At 34.9% G+C, this 20,000-nt stretch overlaps 1 protein-coding gene across 1 annotated transcript in view; it reads left to right on the forward strand.

The window, feature by feature from the left end:
• Nucleotides 1–20,000, forward strand: part of LOC133577696 (5-hydroxytryptamine receptor 3A-like) — a 25,762-nt gene that overhangs the window by 4,755 nt on the left and 1,007 nt on the right. Inside the window, exons 2-6 of the mRNA XM_072912677.1 lie at nucleotides 1,349–1,393; nucleotides 1,491–1,600; nucleotides 4,927–5,096; nucleotides 5,158–5,318; nucleotides 16,376–16,586. Coding sequence (XP_072768778.1) covers nucleotides 1,349–1,393; nucleotides 1,491–1,600; nucleotides 4,927–5,096; nucleotides 5,158–5,318; nucleotides 16,376–16,586 — 697 coding nt within the window. The remainder of the gene's footprint in view (nucleotides 1–1,348; nucleotides 1,394–1,490; nucleotides 1,601–4,926; nucleotides 5,097–5,157; nucleotides 5,319–16,375; nucleotides 16,587–20,000) is intronic.

Below are 20,000 nucleotides of genomic sequence, written 5' to 3' on the forward strand. Positions count from 1 at the left end.
TTATTTGGAACATCCCACAGGTGAACGGGCTAATTGGGAACAGGTGGGTGCCATGATTGGGTATAAAAGCATCTTCTATGAAATGCTCAGTCGTTCACAAACAAGGACGGGGCGAGGGTCACCACTTTGTCAACAAATGCGTGAGCAAGTTGTTTAAGAACAACATTTCTCAACCAGCTATTGCAAGGAATTTAGGGATGTCACCATCTGCGGTCCGTAATATCATCAAAAGGTTCAGAGAATCTGGAGAAATCACTGCACGTAAGCCATGATATTACGAATTGTTATCCCTCAGGCGGTACTGCATCAAAAAGCGACATCGGTGTGTAAAGGATATCACCACATGGGCTCAGGAACACTTCAGAAAAAAAATGTCAGTAACTACAGTTGGTCGCTACATCTGTAAGTGCAAGTTAAAACTCTACTATGCAAAGCAAAAGTCATTTATCAACAACACCCAGAAACGCCGCCGGGTTCACTTGGGCCTGAGCTCATCTAAGATGGACTGATGCAAAGCGGAAAAGTGTTCTGTGGTCTGACGAGTCCACATTTCAAATTGTTTTTTGGAAACTGTGGACGTTGTGTCCTCCGGAACGAAGAGGAAAAGAATCATCCAGATTGTTCTAGGCGCAAAGTGTAAAAGCCAGCATGTGTGATGGTATGGGGGTGTATTAGTGCCCAAGACATGGGTAATTTACACATCTGTGAAGGCACCATTAATGCTGAAAGGTACATACAGGTTTTGGAGCAACATATGTTGCCGTCCAAGCAATGTTACCATGGACGCCCCTGCTTATTTCAGCAAGATGATGCCAAGTCACGTGTTACAACAGCGTGGCTTCAAAGTAAAAGAGTGTGGGTACTAGACTGGCCTGCCTGTAGTCCAGACCTGTCTCCCATTGAAAATGTGTGGCGCATTATGAAGCCTAAAATACCAAAACGACTGTTGAACAAGTTAAGCTGTACATCAAGCAAGAATGGGAAAGAATTCCACCTGAGAAGCTTCAAAAATGTGTCTCCTCAGTTCCCAAACGTTTACCGAGTGTTGTTAAAAGGAAAGGCCATGTAACACAGTGGTAAAAATGCTTTTTTGCAATGTGTTGCTGCCATTAAATTCTAAGTTAATGATTATTTGCAAGTTTCTCAGTGTGAACATGAAATATCTTGTCTTTGCAGTCTATTCAATTGAATATAAGTTGAAAAGGATTTGTTGTATTCTCTTTTTATTTAGCATTTACACAACGTGACAACTTCACTGCTTTTGGGTTTTGTAATTCAGTTCCATGCTTGAATAAAGACACTAATAAATAAATATTCTAAACAATGTTTTCCATGTTTTTGTCTCCAGAGAGAGTTGGACCAGACCTTCATTCCTTACGTTTGGATTTTCACGGTCCTTTGAATCCACTTTTTACTCTTAACTCAAACTTTGATGTGCATTTTTAAAAAGACGGACTTTTGCAGGACTTCTTCTGGTGTTTCCTGCACAGAGTTGGCAGAACGATCACATCTCCTGGAAGCCGCAGGACTTCTGTGGCATCGAGAACATCACTCTTCCCAACCAGCTCTTGTGGAAGCCTGATCTCACCATTGAGGAGATGTAAGTCTGATCTGCTCTCCCGTGTTATTGTGCGCAACGAAGATAACATGAAAATGCCATATTATATTTTTATTTTATTTTTATATTTTTTATTTTATTTATATTTTATTTATATATTTTTTTATTTTATTTATATTTATTTTATTTATATTTATTTATTTTTTATTGTTATTGGGTGCAACGAAGATAACATGAAAATGCCATTTTATATTTTTATTTTATTTTTATATTTTATTTATATATTTTTTATTTTATTTATATTTATTTTATTTATATTTATTTATTTTTTATTGTTATTGGGTGCAACGAAGATAACATGAAAATGCCATTTTATATTTTTATTTTATTTTTATATTTTATTTATATTTTATTTATATTTTATTTATATTTTATTTATATATTTTTTATTTGATTTATATTTATTTATTTTTTATTGTTATTGGGTGCAACGAAGATAACATGAAAATGCCATTTTATATTTTTATTTTATTTTTATATTTTATTTTTATTTTATTTATATATTTTTTATTTTATTTATATTTATTTTATTTATATTTATTTATTTTTTATTGTTATCAGAATCAGAATCAGAATCAGCTTTATTGTCATTACGCAAGGTAACGAGATTGAGGCCATTCCATACAGTGCGATGTGTGCATGCTAGAAAAACAATGTGCAAATATATAAAAATATAAAAAATGTAGAAGTGCAATGAATATGGTGTGAAATGAATACATACATGAAAAAAAAAAAAAGAAAAAAAAACAGGGTGGTTGGTGGAATGGGTTATTGCACGTGCAACGAAGATAACATGAAAATGCCATTTTATATTTGTATTTTATTTTTATATTTTTTATTTTATTTATATTTTATTTATATATATTTTTATTTATTTATATTTATTTTATTTATATTTATTTATTTTTTATTGTTATTGGGTGCAACGAAGATAACATGAAAATGCCATTTTATATTTTTATTTTATTTTTATATTTTATTTATATTTTATTTATATTTTTTTTATTTTATTTATATTTATTTTATTTATATTTATTTATTTTTTATTGCTATTGGGTGCAACGAAGATAACATGAAAATGCCATTTTATATTTTTATTTTATTTATATATTTTTTATTTTATTTATATTTATTTTATTTATATTTATTTATTTTTTTATTGTTATTGGGTGCAACGAAGATAACATGAAAATGCCATTTTATATTTGTATTTTATTTTTATATTTTTTATTTTATTTATATTTTATTTATATATTTTTTATTTTATTTATATTTATTTTATTCATATTTATTTATTTTTTATTGTTATTGGGTGCAACGAAGATAACATGAAAATGCCATTTTATATTTTTATTTTATTTTTATTTTATTTATATATTTTTTATTTTACTTATATTTATTTTATTTATATTTATTTATTTTTTATTGTTATTGGGTGCACTGAAGATAACATGAAAATGCCATTTTTGTAACTATTTTGTGTCATTATAACAAATTATTTCACAAAAAAACATTACATTTTGCTTTGAAAATAACGCATGTTTTCCACAAAGGTGCAATTCTGCCATGAAAATGCTATATTTTGTTACAAAGGTGCAATATTGTAGTGTGGTAACAATATATTTGCTGGAGAAACTCTTCAAAACCCCAAAAGCAGTGAAGTTGTCACGTTGTGTAAATGGTAAATAAAAAGAGAATACAACAAATCCTTTTCAACTTATATTCAATTGAATAGACTGCAAAGACAAGATATTTCATGTTCACACTGAGAAACTTATTTTTGTTTGCAAATAATCATTAACTTACAATTTAATGGCAGCGACACATTGCAAAAAAGTTGTCACAGGGGCATGTTCACCACTGTGTTACATGGCCTTTCCTTTTAACAACACTCAGTAAACATTTGGGAACTGAGGAGACACATTTTTGAAGCTTCTCAGGTGGAATTCTTTCCCATTCTTGCTTGATGTACAGCTTAAGTTGTTCAACAGTCCGTTGTGCTATTTTAGGCTTCATAATGCGCCACACATTTTCAATGGGAGACAGGTCTGGACTACAGGCAGGCCAGTCTAGTACCCGCACTCTTTTACTACGAAGCCACGCTGTTGTAACACGTGACTTGGCATTGTCTTGCTGAAATAAGCAGGGGCGTCCATGATAACGTTGCTTGGATGGCAACATATGTTGCTCCAAAACCTGTATGTACCTTTCAGCATTAATGGTGCCTTCACAGATGTGTGAGTTACCCATGCCTTGGCCCCTAATACACCCCCATACCATCACAGATGCTGGCTTTTACACTTTGCGCCTATAACAATCCGGATGGTTCTTTTCCTCTTTGGTCCGGAGGACACGACGTCCACAGTTTCCAAAAACAATTTGAAATGTGGACTCGTCAGACCACGGAACACTTTTCCACTTTGCATCAGTCCATCTTAGATGAGCTCAGGCCCAAGTGAACCCGGCGGCGTTTCTGGGTGTTGTTGATAAATTACTTTTGCTTTGCATAGTAGAGTTTTAACTTACACTTACAGATATAGCGACCAACTGTAGTTACTGACAGTGGTTTTCTGAAGTGTTCCTGAGCCTATGTGGTGATATCCTTTACACACGGATGTCACTTTTTGATGCAGTACCGCCTGAGGGATAACAATTCGTAATATCATGGCTTACGTGCAGTGATTTCTCCAGATTCTCTGAACTTTTTGATGATATTACGGAGCGTCGATGGTGAAATCCCTAAATTCCTTGCAATAGCTGGTTGAGAAATGTTGTTCTTAAACAATTTGCTCCGGCATTTGTTGACAAAGTGGTGACCCTCGCCCCCGTCCTTGTTTGTGAATGACTGAGCATTTCATGGAAGCTGCTTTTACACCCAATCATGGCACCCACCTGTTCCCAATTAGCCTGTTCACCTGTGGGATGTTCCAAATAAGTGTTTGATGAGCATTCCTCAACTTTCTCAGTCTTTTTTGCCACTTGTGCCAGCTTTTTTGAAACATGTTGCAGGCGTCAAGTTCCAGATGAGCTAATATTTGCAAAAAATAACAAATTGTACCAGTTTGAACGTTAAATATCTTGTCTTTGCAGTCTATTCAATTGAATATAAGTTGAAAAGGATTTGCAAATCATTATATTCTCTTTTTATTTACCATTTACACACGTGACAACTTCACTGCTTTTGCAAATATGTTATTGTTCTCTGATTAATTTCACTTTTCTAACGTTCCACACTACAAAATGATATCCTCAGGGCTTCAATATCGGGATGGTATCATACCTTTTTTTAAACAATTGTGGCCGTGCAGGATAGAGAAGGACAAGGCCCCCCCCAGCCCTCACCTCACCATCTCCAGCAGTGGGCAGGTGTGGGTGCAGGACGGCCAGGTGCTGCCCAGCACCTGCAGGATGCACATCTACAAGTTCCCCTTCGACATTCAGAGCTGTGACCTCTCCTTCAAGTCCGTGGTCCACTCCGGTGAGCTTGGCACACCTTGACGATCCGGCAGGTGATCTCCCACCCTCACTTCCTGTCTCAGTCCAGGAGATCCGGCTGCTGCACTCGCTGAGCTCGGCCGAGGCCACCAGGTGGTCCAGGGAGGTGATGCGCACGCAGTACGAGTGGCTCTTCGTGGGCATGAGCGTGGACAACAAGACTCTGACCGTCTTCGGCATGGAGCAGGACGTGATCGTTTATACGGTGAGTCGCTGACATATATTTGTAAATACAACACCCCAAAAGCTCACTTGTGTTTGTAAATGGTAAATAAAAAGAGAACACAATGATTTGCAAATCCTTTTCAACTTATATTCAATTGAATAGACTGCAAAGACAAGATATTTCATGTTCACACTGAGAAACTTTGTTATTTTTTGCAAATATTAGCTCATTTGGAATTTGATGCCTGCAACATGTTTCAAAAATGCTGGCACAAGTGGCAAAAAAGACTGAGAAAGTTGAGGAATGCTCATCAAACACTTATTTGGAACATCCCACAGGTGAACAGGCTAATTGGGAACAGGTGGGTGCCATGATTGGGTGTAAAAGCAGCTTCCATGAAATGCTCAGTCATTCACAAACAAGGACGGGGCGAGGGTCACCACTTTGTCAACAAATGCCTGAGCAAATTGTTGAACAGTTTAGGAACAACATTTCTCAACCCGCTATTGCAAGGAATTTAGGGATTTCACCATATTACCGCTCCGTAATATCATCAAAATAATTGTCACCAAACAACAAAAAATAGCCACCAAACAGCAAAATTGTTACTATACAACAAAAAAATTGCCACCAAACAACAAAAAAATTGTCACCAAACAACAAAAAATTGGCAAGAAACAACAAGAAAATTGCCACTATACAACAAAAAATTGTCACCAAACAACACAGAAATTGTCACCAAACAACCAAAAATTGGCACGAAACAACAAAATTGCCACTATACAACAAAAAAATTGTCACCAAACAACAACACAATTGCCACCAAACAACAAAGAAATTGGCACCAAACAACAAAAAATTGGCAAGAAACAACAAGAAAATTGCCACTATACAACAAAAAAATTGCCACCAAACAACAAAAAAATTGTCACCCAACAACAAAAATTGGCAAGAAAATTGCCACTATACAACAAAAAATTGTCACCAAACAACACAGAAATTGTCACCAAACAACCAAAAATTGTCACGAAACAACAAAATTGCCACTATACAACAAAAAAATTGTCACCAAACACCAAAAAAATTGCCACCAAACAACAAAGAAATTGCCACCAAACAACAACAAAATTGGCACCAAACAACAAAAAATTGGCACGAAACAACAACAAAATAGCCACTATACAACAACAAAATTGTCACCAAACAACAAAAAAATTGTCACCAAGCAACCAAAAATTGTCACGAAACAACAAAATTGCCACTATACAACAAAAAAATTGTCACCAAACAACAACAAAATTGCCACCAAACAACAAAGAAATTGCCACCAAACAACAAAAAAATTGGCACCAAACAACAAAAAATTGGCACGAAACAACAACAAAATAGCCACTATACAACAACAAAATTGTCACCAAACAACAAAAAAATTGCCACCAAACAACACAGAAATTGCCACTATACAACAAAAAAGATTTCACCAAACAAAAAAATTGCCACCAAACAACAACAAAATTGGCACAAATAACAACAAAATTGCCACTATACAACAGATAAATTGTCACCAAACTACAAAAAAATGGTCACCAAACAATAAAAAATTGGCAAGAAACAACAAGAAAATTGCCACTATACAACAAAAAATTGTCACCAAACAACAAAAAATAGCCACCAAACAACAAAGAAATTGCCACTATACAACAACAAAAATTTCACCAAACAACAAAAAAATTGTCACCAAACAACAAAAAATTGGCACAAATAACAACAAAATTGCCACTATACAACAAAAAAATTGTCACCAAACACCAAAAAAATTGCCACCAAACAACAAAGAAATTGCCACCAAACAACAAAAAAATTGGCACCAAACAACAAAAAATTGGCACGAAACAACAACAAAATAGCCACTATACAACAACAAAATTGTCACCAAACAACAAAAAAATTGTCACCAAGCAACCAAAAATTGTCACGAAACAACAAAATTGCCACTATACAACAAAAAAATTGTCACCAAACAACAACAAAATTGCCACCAAACAACAAAGAAATTGCCACCAAACAACAAAAAAATTGGCACCAAACAACAAAAAATTGGCACGAAACAACAACAAAATAGCCACTATACAACAACAAAATTGTCACCAAACAACAAAAAAATTGCCACCAAACAACACAGAAATTGCCACTATACAACAAAAAAGATTTCACCAAACAAAAAAATTGCCACCAAACAACAACAAAATTGGCACAAATAACAACAAAATTGCCACTATACAACAAATAAATTGTCACCAAACTACAAAAAAATGGTCACCAAACAATAAAAAATTGGCAAGAAACAACAAGAAAATTGCCACTATACAACAAAAAATTGTCACCAAACAACAAAAAATAGCCACCAAACAACAAAGAAATTGCCACTATACAACAACAAAAATTTCACCAAACAACAAAAAAATTGTCACCAAACAACAAAAAATTGGCACAAATAACAACAAAATTGCCACTATACAACAAAAAAATTGTCACCAAACTACAAAAAAATTGTCACCAAACAAGAAAAATTTGCCACCAAACAACAAAGAAATTGCCACCAAACAACAACAAAATTGCCACTATACAACAAAAAAATTGTCACCAAACAACAACAAAATTGTCACCAAACAACCAAAAATTGTCACGAAACAACAAAATTGCCACTATACAACAAAAAAATTGCCACCAAACAACAACAAAATTGGCACCAAACAACAAAAAAATTGGCACCAAACAACAAAAAATTGGCACGAAACAACAACAAAATAGCCACTATACAACAAAAAATTGTCACCAAACAACAACAAAATTGCCACCAAACAACACAGAAATTGCCACTATACAACAAAAAAGATTTCACCAAACAACAAAAAAATTGGCACAAATAACAACAAAATTGCCACTATACAACAAAAAATTGTCACCAAACTACAAAAAAATGGTCACCAAACAACAAAAAATTGGCAAGACACAACAAGAAAATTGCCACTATACAACAAAAAATTGTCACCAAACAACAAAAAATAGCCACCAAACAACAAAGAAATTGCCACTATACAACAAAAAAATTTCACCAAACAACAAAAAAATTGTCACCAAATGTCAGGTTCAAATACAGGACATCTGTTACACAAGACAAAAGGCAAGGAATCAAACAGAGACAGAATTCAATTTTGACTCAATTGAGGAGAGACGGCTTCAACCTGTAACCTCTTACAGTGTCTTAGCACGCTCTGACGAAGAAGGTTTCCGTCTCCTCTTTTATTTAGAGATTTCAATGTTTACGCAACAACACATGTCTCAGCAGGAATGGGGAGTATGTAAATAGTCATTGTTGTCGGTCACATTGAAGACAAAAGAAGAAGATCCCTCAGGCTTGGGTTCGTCCTGGATTCAGCTTGGGCAGGTTTTGCAAGACAATGGATGACCCCTCCCGTCTCATTCCATCGTCCACAGCGGAATCTTCCAAGCGTTTGGCTTGGTGCAACAAAGACCGCTTCTTGTCTGTTCATTGAGAACTCAGAACGGAAAGTTCTTTGATAATCTAAATACAATTTTTCTGACACCAAACAACAAAAAATTGGCACAAATAACAACAAAATTGCCACTATACAACAAAAAAATTGTCACCAAACTACTAAAAAAATTGTCACCAAACAAGAAAAAATTAGCCACTAAACAACAAAGACATTGCCACCAAACAACAAAAAAATTGGCACGAAACAACCACAAAATTGCCACTATACAACAAAAAAATTGTCACGAAACAACAAAGAAATTGCCACCAAACAACAAAGAAATTGCCACCAAACAACAAAAAAATTGGCACCAAACAACAAAAATATTGGCACCAAACAACAAAAAATTGGCACCAAACAACAACAAAATTGCCACTATACAACAAAATAATTGTCACCAAACTACAAAAAAATTGTCACCAAACAACAAAAAATAGCCACCAAACAACAAAGAAATTGCCACCAAACAACAAAATTGGCACGAAACAACAACAAAATTGCCACTATACAACAAAAAAATTGTCACGAAACAACAAAAAAATTGCCACCAAACAACAAAGAAATTGCCACCAAACAACAAAGAAATTGCCACCAAACAACAAAAAAATTGGCACCAAACAACAAAAATATTGGCACCAAACAACAAAAAATTGGCACCAAACAACAACAAAATTGCCACTATACAACAAAATAATTGTCACCACACTACAAAAAAATTGTCACCAAACAACAAAAAATAGCCACCAAACAACAAAGAAATTGCCACCAAACAACAAAATTGGCACGAAACAACAACAAAATTGCCACTATACAACAAAAAAACTGTCACCAAACAACAACAAAATTGTCACCAAACAACAAAAAATAGCCACCAAACAACAAAGAAATTGCCACCAAACAACAAAATTGGCACGAAACAACAACAAAATTGCCACTATACAACAAAAAAATTGTCACGAAACAACAAAAAAATTGCCACCAAACAACAAAGAAATTGCCACCAAACAACAAAAAAATTGGCACCAAACAACAAAAAAATTGTCACCAAACAACAAAAAATAGCCACCAAACAACAACAACAAAATTGCCACTATACAACAAAAAAATTGTCACCAAACAACAACAAAATTGGCACCAAACAACAAAAAATTGGCACCAAACAACAACAAAATTGCCACTATACAACAAAAAAATTGTCACCAAACAACAAAAAAATTGTCACCAAATAACAAAAAATAGCCACCAAACAACACAGAAATTGCCACTATACAACAAAAAAGATTTCACCAAACAACAAAAAAATTGCCACCAAACAACAAAAAATTGCCACAAATAACAACAAAATTGCCACTATACAACAAAAAAATTGTCACTAAACTAATAAAAAATTGTCACCAAACAACAAAAATTAGCCACCAAACAACAAAGAAATTGCCACCAAACAACAAAAAAATTGGCACGAAACAACCACAAAATTTCCACTATACAACAAAAAAATTGTCACGAAACAACAAAAAAATTGCCACCAAACAACAAAAAAATTGCCACCAGACAACAAAGAAATTCCCACCAAACAACAAAAAAATTGGCACCAGATAACAAAAATATTGGCACCAAACAACAACAAATTGGCACCAAACAACAACAAAATTGCCACTATACAACAAAATAATTGTCACCAAACTACAAAAAAATTGTCACCAAACAACAAAAAATAGCCACCAAACAACAAAGAAATTGCCACCAAACAACAAAATTGGCACGAAACAACCACAAAATTGCCACTATACAACAAAAAAATTGTCACGAAACAACAAAAAAATTGCCACCAAACAACAAAGAAATTGCCACCAAACAACAAAAAATAGCCACCAAACAACAAAGAAATTGCCACCAAACTACAAAATTGGCACGAAACAACAACAAAATTGCCACTATACAACAAAAAAACTGTCACCAAACAACAACAAAATTGTCACCAAACAACAAAAAATTGTCACGAAACAACAAAATTGCCACTATACAACAAAAAAATTGTCAACAAACAACAAAAAAATTGTCACCAAACAACAAAAATTTTTGTCACCAAACAACAAAAAATAGCCACCAAACAACAACAACAAAATTGCCACTATACAACAAAAAAATTGTCACCAAACAACAACAAAATTGTCACCAAACAACAACAAAATTGGCACCAAACAACAAAAAAATTGGCACCAAACAACAAAATAATTGTCACCAAACTACAAAAAAATTGTCACCAAACAACAAAAAATAGCCACCAAACAACAAAGAAATTGCCACCAAACAACAAAATTGGCACGAAACAACAACAAAATTGCCACTATACAACAAAAAAAATTGTCACCAAACAACAAAAAATTGCCACCAAACAACAACAATATTGGTACCAAACAACAAAAAATTGGCACGAAACAACAACAAAATTGCCACTATACAACAAAAAAATTGTCACCAAACAACAAAAAAATTGTCACCAAACAACAAAATATAGCCACCAAACAACACAGAAATTGCCACTATACAACAAAAAAGATTTCACCAAACAACAAAAAAATTGCCACCAAACAACAAAAAATTGGCACAAATAACAACTAAATTGCCACTATACAACAAAAAAATTGTCACTAAACTAATAAAAAATTGTCACCAAACAACAAAAATTAGCCACCAAACAACAAAGAAATTGCCACCAAACAACAACAAAATTGTCACGAAACAACCACAAAATTGCCATTATACAACAAAAAAATTGTCACGAAACAACAAAAAAATTGCCACCAAACAACAAAGAAATTGCCACCAAACAATAAAAAAATTGGCACCAAACAACAAAAAATTGGCACCAAACAACAAAAAAATTGGCACCAAACAACAACAAAATTGCAACTATACAACAAATTGTCACCAAACTACAAAAAAATTGTCACCAAACAACAAAAAATAGCCACCAAAAAACAAAATTGGCACGAAACAACAACAAAATTGCCACTATACAACAAAAAAATTGTCACCAAACAACAAAAAAATTGTCACCAAACAACAAAAAATTGTCACGAAACAACAAAAAAATTGCCACCAAACAACAAAGAAATTGCCACCAAACAACAAAAAATAGCCACCAAACAACAAAGAAATTGCCACCAAACTACAAAATTGGCACGAAACAACAACAAAATTGCCACTATACAACAAAAAAACTGTCACCAAACAACAAAAAAATTGTCACCAAACAACAAAAAATTGTCACGAAACAACAAAATTGCCACTATACAACAAAAAAATTGTCAACAAACAACAAATAAATTGTCACCAAACAACAAAATTTTTTGTCACCAAACAACAAAAAATAGCCACCAAACAACAACAACAAAATTGCCACTATACAACAAAAAAATTGTCACCAAACAACAACAAAATTGTCACCAAACAACAACAAAATTGTCACCAAACAACAAAAAAATTGGCACCAAACAACAAAATAATTGTCACCAAACTACAAAAAAATTGTCACCAAACAACAAAAAATAGCCACCAAACAACAAAGAAATTGCCACCAAACAACAAAATTGGCACGAAACAACAACAAAATTGCCACTATACAACAAAAAAAATTGTCACCAAACAACAACAAAATTGTCACCAAACAACAAAAAATTGCCACCAAACAACAACAAAATTGGCACCAAACAACAAAAAATTGGCACGAAACAACAACAAAATTGCCACTATACAACAACAAAATTGTCACCAAACAACAAAAAAATTGTCACCAAACAACAAAATATAGCCACCAAACAACACAGAAATTGCCACTATACAACAAAAAAGATTTCACCAAACAACAAAAAAATTGCCACCAAACAACAAAAAATTGGCACAAATAACAACTAAATTGCCACTATACAACAAAAAAATTGTCACTAAACTAATAAAAAATTGTCACCAAACAACAAAAATTAGCCACCAAACAACAAAGAAATTGCCACCAAACAACAACAAAATTGTCACGAAACAACCACAAAATTGCCATTATACAACAAAAAAATTGTCACGAAACAACAACAAAATTGCCACCAAACAACAAAGAAATTGCCACCAAACAATAAAAAAATTGGCACCAAACAACAAAAAATTGGCACCAAACAACAAAAAAATTGGCACCAAACAACAACAAAATTGCAACTATACAACAAATTAATTGTCACCAAACTACAAAAAAATTGTCACCAAACAACAAAAAATAGCCACCAAAAAACAAAATTGGCACGAAACAACAACAAAATTGCCACTATACAACAAAAAAATTGTCACCAAACAACAAAAAAATTGTCACCAAACAACAAAAAATTGTCACGAAACAACAAAATTGCCACTATACAACAAAAAAATATTCACCAAACAACAAAAAAATTGTCACCAAACAACAAAAAAATTGTCACCAAACAACAAAAAATAGCCACCAAACAACAACAAAATTGGCACCAAACAACAACAAAATTGCCACTATACAACAACAAAATTGTCACCAAACAACAAAAAAATTGTCACCAAACAACAAAAAAATTGTCACCAAACAACAGAAAAATTGCCACCAAACAACAAAAAAATTGTCACCAAACAACAAAAAAATTGCCACCAAACAACAAAAAAATTGTCACCAAACAACAGAAAAATTGCCACCAAACAACAAAAAAATTGTCACCAAACAACAAAAAAATTGGCACCAAACAACAACAGAATTGTTACTATACAACAAAAAATTGCCATCAGACAACAAAGAAATAGCCACCAAACAACGGAAAAAATAACCGCCAAAAAAGACGAAATAGCCAATTCCAACGAAGAAGATATAGTCGCCGCGCAGCGTAAAAAAAATAGTTGTCACCAACAAAAAAAGAAATAGCTGCCGACAACAGAAAAAGAATACCCGCCAAACAAAAAAGAAGAAATAGTCACCACCAACAGAAAAATATCTGCCAAACAACACAACAACAAACAAGGACGGGGCAAGGGTCACCACTTTGTCAACAAATGCGTGAGCAAATTGTTGAACAGTTTAAGAAAAACCTTTCTCAACCAGCTATTGCAAGGAATTTAGGGATTTCACCATCTACGGTCCGTAATATCAGCAAAAGGTTCAGAGAATCTGGAGAAATCACTGCACGTAAGCGATTATATTACAGACGATCCCTCAGGCAGTACTGCATCAAAAAGCGACATCAGTGTGTAAAGGATATCACCACACAGGCTCAGGAACACTTCAGAAAACTACTGCCAATAACTACAGTTGGTCGTTACATCTGTAAGTGCAAGTTAAAACTCTACTATGCAAAGCCAAAGCCATTTATCAACAACACCCAGAAACGCCGCCGGCTTGGCTGGGCCCGAGCTCATCTAAGATGGACTGATACAAAGTGGAAAAGTGTTCTGTGGTCTGACGAGTCCACATTTCAAATTGTTTTTGGAAACTGTGGGCGTCGTGTCCTCCGGAACAAAGAGGAAAAGAACCATCCGGACTGTTATAGGCGCAAAGTGTAAAAGCCAGCATGTGTGATGGTATGGGGGTGTATTAGTGCCCAAGACATGGGTAACTCGAGGTGGGGGGAGGGTTATGAATAATAAAGAATTACTAACATAAGAACTATAAAACATTAACATAAAAACTATAATAGACACAAAAAATAATGCAGCACAATTGTGGCACAAACGAATTGGACAAGTTTGACATGATAATAACGTAAAAACTATAAAATGTTAAAGTCATGATCCGTGGTCCGGATCATGTTTTCGTTATGTTCTGTTAGTTCCTGTTTTTTGTGCACTCTTGTTTGTTTTGGTTGCCATGGTGGCATATGATATGCCGCTGGTGTTCGGACGCTCACCTGGCTCTAATCAAGAGACTATTTAAACCGCCTTTGCCAGTCAGTCGGCCTGGCGTCATTGCTCGTTTCAGGTCTGATTCCATAGTTATGCTAGTTATTGGTTTCATGCCACGGTTTCATGTTGTTCTATGCCATAGTTCATGTTAGTTGTTTCATGCCACAGTTTCATAATTGTTCCATGCCATAGTTCATGTTAGTTGTTTCATGCCACAGTTTCATAGTTGTTCCATGCCATAGTTCATGTTAGTTGTTTCATGCCACAGTTTCATAGTTGTTCCATGCCATAGTTCATGTTAGTTGTTTCATGCCACAGTTGCATAGTTGTTCCATGCCATAGTTATGTTAGTTGTTTGTTTCTTGCTATGCTATAGTTTATGCTAGTTGTTTGCTTCAGGCTATTGTCACGCAACCGTCTACGTAAGTCTTGTTTATTTCATGCCCACGGTTAGAGAGTTTTTGCCTGTTATTTTGTAGTTAGATTAATAAATATGTTCCTACCTGCAAGCCTTGTCCAGAATAGTCCGTTTACATCCCGGGGGAACAAACCCCCCGTTATGACAGTTAACATACAGGTGTGAAACTCATATGTGTTAAACTTGCTTTATTGTTGTTTACAATCAAGTCGTCATTTCGGCTCAGTTGCCAGTTTTTTATGTAAAAATAACAGTGGTATGGTTTTCCCATTAATGCCCTGCAGATTAGATGGTAAAACACTGGCAGCTCGGTAGTTACCATTTGTTTCCATATAGAGTACTTTATTGACTACAACGGAATAAAAAAGGCGGACTCATGCAAAGGTAAACCTCTACCATATATGCCATACACTGATGTCAAAAACACGACATGAAAGTCTCGAATTCCAAACAGCTCGTTTAGAGGAAGTATGAAGGAAGGCAAGAATATTTTATAAACATCTCCGCCATGCCTACATGGTTTGAGTTCACATTTTCGGGACTTATGCATAGAAACAGTGACCAATTAAAGCTGCAAGCAATATTTGAGGGCTCATAAAATCCAAACCGGAGCAGTAATTAAAACTCTTTCATCAACTTTTAATCAGAAGGGTTCAATCTCTCTCCTGTGCTAATTTGAAGCCGACACGACAAACGCGCTCAGAGGAGATAATGTTTGAGAAAAGGTGACTGTTTTTACTCAACTTTTGTTTTGAAGGGGGAATTGCAAACTTCCTGTTGATTTTTGCTGGGGGTTGTTAGTGTATGAAATATAGGTCTAAGTGAGACCTACATAGAGGTTTTTGTTTCATGTCTCTACGACATTTAGTTACAGGCAGTTTTGTCTGTGTTTTCTTCCTAGGGGGCGCTAGAACGCAATTTTGAGTTTTGGGGTTTGGTTTTTTGATTAGATCGCAATTTTCGCCAGTCCTGATGTGTGTGTCCAATATTGGTGAGTTTTGAAGCATGTTAAGGGGGTCAAATTACAGCTCAAAGAGGCGGCGGTATAATAATAATAAAACGCTAGAAATTCAACAGGGTCCTCTGTCCCAAAGGGACTAAATAGGGTAAGAAAAGTTGGTTTGGCATGATAGGTCCCATTTGAAGGAAGAGAATCATGTTTTTAATGATTTGGTGCTACGCTAGAAAAAGTGCGTTTTAAAATTGTGTTCCAGATCACCATGAAGAGGAGACCGATGCTCTACATCGTCAACTTCATGCTCCCCGTCCTCTTCTTCCTGGGTCTGGACATGGCCTCCTTCCTGATCCCGGACACCGGAGGAGAAAAGCTGAGCTTCAAAGTCACTTTGCTGCTGGCCGTCACCGTCATGCAGCTCATGCTCAACGAGATCCTGCCCTGCTCCTCCAACAAGATTCCCCTCATAGGTGAAGGAGTCGGGAGGAGGGAGGAGGCTTGGGCATCGAGCGTTGGCTCTTCCGGAGTTGTTTACGTTTTGTTTTCATTTCCATTCCTAATTTTAACGCCCGACTGGAAGAAATAGCCGTCAAAACACCAAAAAGAAATAGTCCCCACGAACACAAAATAAATAGCTGTGGCGCAACGAAAAAAGAAATAGCCGCCAAATAATGTACAAGAAATAGCCGCCGAACAACAAAGAAAAGGTGCCAAATTTTGAAAAAATAGCCACTAAACAACAAAAAAATAGCCACCAAACAACAACAAAATTGCCACCAAACAACAAAGAAATAGCCACCAAAGAACAAAGAAATTGCCACCAAACAACAACAAAATTGTCACCAAACAATAACAAAATTGCCACCAACAACAACAAAATTGTCACTATACAACTAAAAAATTGCCACCAAACAACTAAAAAATTGCCACACAACAACAACAAAATTGCCACCAAACAACAACAAAATTGCCACCAAACAAGAAATAGCCACCAAACAACAAAAAGTAGCCACCAAACAACAAAAAGTAGCCACCAAACAACAAAGAAATTGCCACCGAACAACAACAAAATTGCCACAATACTACAAAAAAATTGGCAACAAACAAAAACAAAATTGCCACCAAACAACAAAGAAATAGCCACCAAACAACAACAATTAGCCACCAAACAACAAAGAAATAGCCAACAAACAACAACAAAATTGGCACCAAACCAAAACAAAATTGCCACCAAACAACAAAGAAATAGCCACCAAACAACAACAATTAGCCACCACACAACAAAGAAATAGCCACCAAACAACAAAAAGTAGCCACTAAACAACAAAAAATAGCCACCAAACAACAAAGAAATTGCCACCGAACAACAACAAAATTGCCACAATACTACAAAAATATTGGCACCAAACAACAAATAAAATTGCCACCAAACAACAACAAAATTGCCACCAAACAACAACAAAATTGTCACTATACAACTAAAAAATTGCCACCAAACAACAAAAAAATTGGCACCCAACAACAACAAAATTGCCACCAAACAACAACAAAATTGCCACCAAACAAGAAATAGCCACCAAACAACAAAAAGTAGCCACCAAACAACAAAAAGTAGCCACCAAACAACAAAAAGTAGCCACCAAACAACAAAGAAATTGCCACCGAACAACAACAAAATTGCCACAATACTACAAAAATATTGGTACCAAACAACAAATAAAATTGCCACCAAAAACAAAGAATTAGCCACCAGACAACAAAAAATTGGCAACAAACAAAAACAAAATTGCCACCAAACAACAAAGAAATAGCCACCAAACAATAATTAGCCACCAAACAACAAAGAAATAGCCAACAAACAACAACAAAATTGGCACCAAACAAAAACAAAATTGCCACCACACAACAAAGAATTAGCCACCAAACAACAACAATTAGCCACCAAACAACAAAGAAATAGCCACCAAACAACGAAATTGTCACCAAACAACAACAAAATTGTCACCAAACAACAAAATTGCCACCAAACAACAACAAAATTGCCACCAAACAAGAAAATTGCCACCAAACAACACAATTGCCACCAAACAACAACAAAATTGGCACTATACAACAAAAAAATTGGCACCAAACAACAACAAAAATTGGCATCAAACAACAAAAGAATTGCCACCAAACAACAACAAAATTGGCACCAAACAACAAAAAAATTGTCACCAAACAACAAAATTGCCACCAAACAACAACACAATTGCCACCAAACAACAACAAAATTGCCACCAAACAACAACACAATTGCCACCAAACAACAACAAAATTGGCACTATACAACAAAAAATTGGCACCAAACAACAACAAAAATTGGCATCAAACAACAAAAGAATTGCCACCAAACAACAACAAAATTGGCACCAAACAACAACAAAATTGTCACCAAACAACAAAATTGCCACCAAACAACAACAAAATTGCCACCAAACAAGAAAATTGCCACCAAACAACACAATTGCCACCAAACAACAACAAAATTGGCACTATACAACAAAAAAATTGGCACCAAACAACAACAAAAATTGGCATCAAACAACAAAAGAATTGCCACCAAACAACAACAAAATTGGCACCAAACAACAAAAAAATTGTCACCAAACAACAAAATTGCCACCAAACAACAACACAATTGCCACCAAACAACAACAAAATTGCCACCAAACAACAACACAATTGCCACCAAACAACAACAAAATTGGCACTATACAACAAAAAATTGGCACCAAACAACAACAAAAATTGGCATCAAACAACAAAAGAATTGCCACCAAACAACAACAAAATTGGCACCAAACAACAACAAAATTGTCACCAAACAACAAAATTGCCACCAAACAACAACAAAATTGCCACCAAACAACAACAGAATTGCCACTATACAACAAAAAATTGGCACCAAACAACAAAAATTGGCATCAAACAACAAAAGAATTGCCACCAAACAACAAAGAAATAGCCACCAAACAACACATAAATAGCTACCAAACAAAGAAATTGCCACCAAACAACAACAAAAATTGTCACCAAACAACAAAAAAATTATCACCAAACAACAACAAAATTGCCACTGTACAAAAACAAATTGTCACCAAACAACAAAAAATTGTCACCAAACAATAGCAAAATTGCCACTATACAACAAAAAATTGTTGCAAAACAACAACAAAATTGTCACCAAACAACAACAAAATTGTCACCAAACAACAAAATGTAGCCACCAAACAACAAAGAAATAGCCACCAAACAACAAAAAATAGCCACTAAACAACAACAAAATTGCCACTATACAACAACAAAATTGTCACCAAACAACAAAAATATTGCCACCAAACAACAACAAATATGCCAATATACAACAAAAAAATTGTCACCAAACGACAAAAAAATTGCCACCAAATAACAAAGAAATAGCCACCAAACAACGAAAAAAATAACCGCCGAACAACAAAGAAGAAATTAGCCTCTGACACAGGAAAAATAGCCAGTGAACAACAAAGAAGAAATAACCGGCAGCGAAGAAGAAATAACTGCCAAACAACAAAGAGGAAATAGCCAATGCCAATGAAAAAGATATAGTCGCCGCGCAGCGTAAAAAAAATAGTGGTCACCAACGAAAAAGGAAAGAGCTGCCGACAACAGAACAAGAATACTCGCCGAACAAAAAAGAAGAAATAGCCACACACAACAGAAAAATATCTGCCAAACAACGAAGAAATAGCTAACACCAACAAAGAAGAAAAAGTCACCACCAACAAAGAAGAAATAACCGCTAAAAAACAAAAAGCAATAGCCGCCACCAATGAAGAGGAAATAGGCACAAGCACAGCGGGGTT

The sequence above is a fragment of the Nerophis lumbriciformis genome, linkage group LG39 (assembly GCF_033978685.3).
Source record: "Nerophis lumbriciformis linkage group LG39, RoL_Nlum_v2.1, whole genome shotgun sequence".
Taxonomy (NCBI): Eukaryota; Metazoa; Chordata; class Actinopteri; order Syngnathiformes; family Syngnathidae; genus Nerophis; species Nerophis lumbriciformis.